The sequence below is a fragment of the Pundamilia nyererei genome, unplaced genomic scaffold, assembly GCF_000239375.1.
Source record: "Pundamilia nyererei isolate P.nyererei 1_Seehausen unplaced genomic scaffold, PunNye1.0 scaffold00225, whole genome shotgun sequence".
Classification (NCBI taxonomy): domain Eukaryota; kingdom Metazoa; phylum Chordata; class Actinopteri; order Cichliformes; family Cichlidae; genus Pundamilia; species Pundamilia nyererei.
Window position 1 is genome coordinate 883,694 of NW_005187626.1, and position 4,331 is coordinate 888,024.

The following is a 4,331-nucleotide window of genomic DNA, read 5'->3' on the forward strand; positions in this document are numbered from 1 at the left end:
GTGGGAACGCTGCCGCACAAAGTCATTTTTTTAATCGCGAAAACGATCGGCTGGTTACTGACAACCAAAGGTTGAAAGATACTAAGGACACTTACCGCTGAGGTGAAATGAGTTTATAAATGAATTGAGGGGAGAAAACGCTTTGTTTTCCAACACCGTTCTAAATGCCATAAGCTCACAGCCACAGCAGGAGTCGAACCCGGAAGTATCCCTCCACAGCCAGTTTTCAGAGTTGCCGCGACGTCGAAGGAGCCAATCAGAAGAGGGACCTCAAATCAGCTGACGTGGGTCATGTGACAGGGAGTTGACATGGGTTACACATTCACCAAAAATATTAATCACGATATACATTTGAAAATTTGCTGTGGCTACAATGTAGCTGCCATCACCAGTGTGTGGATGTGTGTGTGTAAAGCGCTTTGGGGTCCTTAGGGCCATTTACAACTGTATTAGTGCAAAAAAACCCATCAATGTATTTTCACTTAAACAAGCAGCTGTTTTATGTGCGTTAAAGTTATATAAAAATGTAACAGTGCAAATTCCTCGCTGACAGTTAAACCAAAAAGCATTTCAGTGGAAACTGGCCGACGTATCCTCAGAGTAACCAAGTATAACATCCACAAAACTTAAAAAGAGGTCATACACACACAATACGGTAACATTATGTTGAAGCACAGTACGTATCACTCGGCGAGGCTCCGCCTACGATAGCCGTAATGCTCCGACAATCCATCAAGCGGTGCGGCTTCGTAGCTTAGCAAAGTCGTACTGAAACATCTGACAGATGTTCGAGCGCCGTGCACATAAAATAGTTTCCAGGTCAGTAAACACAACCAGAGTTCATACATAAGGCGCACGGGATTATAAGGGGCTCTGTCGCTTTTCAGAAACTCAAAGGGTTGATTTTAAGTGCGCCGTATTTTCCAAAAAACACCGTAATAACGACGGCCAGCTAGCATGCTCTACCAAAAATAGTGCTTTGTTGTGTATCTGACGGACAAAAGCTAAACCAGTTCCACACCACTGAAGCTGCAGCATTTTACAAACCAGTTCTGGTTCATCCGTTTCCGATCCGCTTTCGCCCTTCTCGTTCTCCTTCGCCGCCATGTGCGCATGAAAACAACGGCACTGCGCATGCGCGTTTTACCCATATTCTATCTCGATATGTCATTTTCTTATCGTCGCCCAACATTACACCGGTGTTACCGTGAACGGTATAATAAGGCCCAGCACTAGTCAGTTATATCGTTATTGCAAATTTTCAAATGTATATCGTGATAAATATTTTTGGTCATATCGCCCTGCTCTAGCAGACAGTGTGATTGTAATCTGATTACATTTCATTTTGAAATGCATTCACAGATTGAAGCTCAGTCATTTAGACAGCATTTTGAGGCTTCGGAGCGTCGGCAGGTTTTCCACTGACAATCACCTGAATCGTTTTCAGCGGCTCGACCCAGAACGGGAGCATGTGCTCCGGAACAGATCAGCAAACTGTCCGAGTTGCAGATCCTGAGTGGATCACGTTTACAATCGTGGATTCAAGTTTTATTGTCTTATACAGAGAAACAGTATTGGAACATTTAACTGTAATGAAATTCTTCCTCAGCTTTACATGAACATTAGAAAGTGTACAGCTAAATCAAAGAAGGAAAATAATAATAATAATAATAATAATAATAATAATAATAATAATAATAATATAAAAATACCAAAGTATTAAATATTAACGTTTGGTATTTACAGTTTGTGCAAAACTGTGCAGTGAGGATTTCAGTTTTATTTATAAAGCACGAAATGACAACGACGGCGCTTTATGTTGGAAGGTAATAATAATGTCCAGTTCCAATCACATTCAGCAGCTTCTTCTGCATTTATGACCTGAATTCCTGATTTCAAATGTCTCGTCCTTCCAAACTTAAATATCTAAAATCTGTAAACGCTGAGACATTTGTAAACGTCGCATTCATGAGCTGCCCGGCACATTTATTAGTAACTGTCAGGAAGCCACGAGCTGTCAGTGACGCTATGACTGATCTGTGTGTGTGTGTTCAGGTACTGAACCAGGTGCATCCTAACCTGGTGTCCCAGCAGGAGGCGCTGCAGTACGTGGAGGAGCTGATCCTGCAGCTGCTCAGTATGCTGTGTCAGGCTCAGCCGCGCACGTGCCAGGACGTCGAGGTGAGACGGACGCACGCTAATGATAATGCACACCAGGTTCTTTCTGTGTTTACTGTTATTTTTACCATTTAAATAAAGTTTTGATGTTTGCGTCAGAAGTCAGCTGGAAGCAGCTGAACAGCCAATCACATGAGTTCCTGATGATGACATCACTGTGAGGCCGAGGTGGGATCGGCGGCTGCGATGACGTAACGAGGTGCTGTCTGGGAAAAAAAACAAAACGCCACGCTGTTGGCGTTTTAATCCTCAACCCGATCCCTGATATTTGACCTTTGACCCCTGACCTTTGACCCCTGACCGTTCCTCAGACTCACATCCTGTGTGTGTTCGTGTTTGGTGACACGTGCCATCCGTTGATCGCGCTCACAGAGGTCACATGATCCCTCAGGCTGCATCATGTGACAGGACATGATGTCGTGTAAGTGCTGGACATGTGACCAAGCAGCAGACGGTCTAGTGAAAAGCACAGCTGCCGACCGGCTGCACCGCACACCTGGACAGGTGTAAGGATGTAAGTCAGTACTACCTCTCGACACCAGTATTCGTCAGTACTGTGATCGATACTCGTTGTCCCGGTTCCTTGTGATTGTTGCCGAGCAGGTGTGAACACCGAGGGTTAATCGCCGCACAGGTGCCGTTACCTGAGTAATAGAACGCACCGTTTCAGCTCACGCCTCCTAGAGTATTGATGGCACTGACTTCATCGTGCATCTGCGTGTTCCCAGCACTCGTTCTTCCTCGCCTCAGTGGTCCCGGAGCTGCTCGCAGGTCCATCTGTGGTCTGTGCAGGATCACAGAATCCACCGGCCTGCTCCTCACCAAACATGGCGCTCCTCTTCCTTGGGTCAGTGGACCTGATGCGTCACGTCGTCATGGCGCTCCTTTGTTTTTCCTCATCGTCCACAGCACAGCTCAGCGTTTGAATCATGGATGTGACTCCGGTTCTTGGATGACATCAAGGATTTAGGACAGGAGGCGGTTCTCCAGAAATGCCCGAGCGCAGTCAGAGTCTCCAGTTTGTAAAATCCACTTTTGTGAAGCCAGGCGGAACTTATCGTTAGGCACGTTTCTTCCTGTTTCCCACCGTCAGCCTGCTCACAGAGTTTTCTCTGTACTGCTCTTTACCTCACAGCGTAAATTGCTTTCAGGCGACTGTTGCTGTGATTATATAAATAAGTTGAATCAAGAGACCTGTCAATAACCGAGCCGTGATGACAGAATAACCTCGGGTTATTGGCTCCCTTTATCCACTCAGAGCACAGGACAGGTGTGCTGTGCCGTGTGATCAACTATACCCATGGCTTCAACCCAGAAACCACATCAGATCAAGGGCCGTGCGATATGACCCGGTTATCTCCTGATAACCTCATCTGTCACTAAATGTGCTTTTTCTGTAACTCGACCCGTGTGAGGTGTTTTCAGCGGAGTGTTCTGACCGATGCATGAAACCATCTATTTTTAGATAGAAGTTGTAACGGCTGCCATTTTCTTTGTGAGTCTTTCTACACGGCATGCTGCGGGGAAACGCCCGTTGTAGCGTTTGAGTCTGAGGTTGGTTTGGAGCACCTGACGGCTCTTTGTTGCTTCTCGTCCGTAAACTCTCTCCACTCTCTGTCACCTGAGAAGTAGGGCTGGGCAAAACGATTATTTTCCTAATCGATGAATCTAGCGATAAATTTTTCGATGCATCGATTAATCTAACGATTCATTTTTCAATCCGATTCGATTTCGATTCGATTAACGATTTTTTTCCCCATTATTATCCATTATTTGACTTGTATAGCAATTTCACATTTATTAATTTATGTATATAAATGAAAAACACAAATTTATTCATTTGAAGACCTTTTAATAAAAAAAAATTTGCAAAATAAAGTTGTAGAGGTCGTACAATCAATACAATAGAGATAGCATTTAACAAGAAATGAAATGTGCAAACATATATAAAATTAAGGAAAAGTTAACAAAACATTTCAAATAAATAGCAACAATGGTGTCTTTAAACAAACAAAATGTAACATTCACTTCTGCCAAAAAGTGCTCTTCATTCACAAAACAAAATCCACAATAACATTGTACTACAATCTTCTGTTTTTAACAAAAAATTAAATGTTTTGCAAAACAAATATAACAAAGGAAATCATAGCAAA

General features: G+C 43.6%; 1 protein-coding gene across 4 annotated transcripts in view; it reads left to right on the plus strand.

Moving 5' to 3' along the window:
* Positions 1 to 4,331, plus strand: part of sos1 (son of sevenless homolog 1 (Drosophila)) — a 33,100-nt gene that overhangs the window by 11,836 nt on the left and 16,933 nt on the right. For all 4 annotated transcript variants that reach the window (XM_005748625.1, XM_005748626.1, XM_005748623.2 and 1 more), the window contains exon 2: positions 2,056 to 2,181. In XM_005748625.1, coding sequence (XP_005748682.1) covers positions 2,056 to 2,181 — 126 coding nt within the window. The remainder of the gene's footprint in view (positions 1 to 2,055; positions 2,182 to 4,331) is intronic.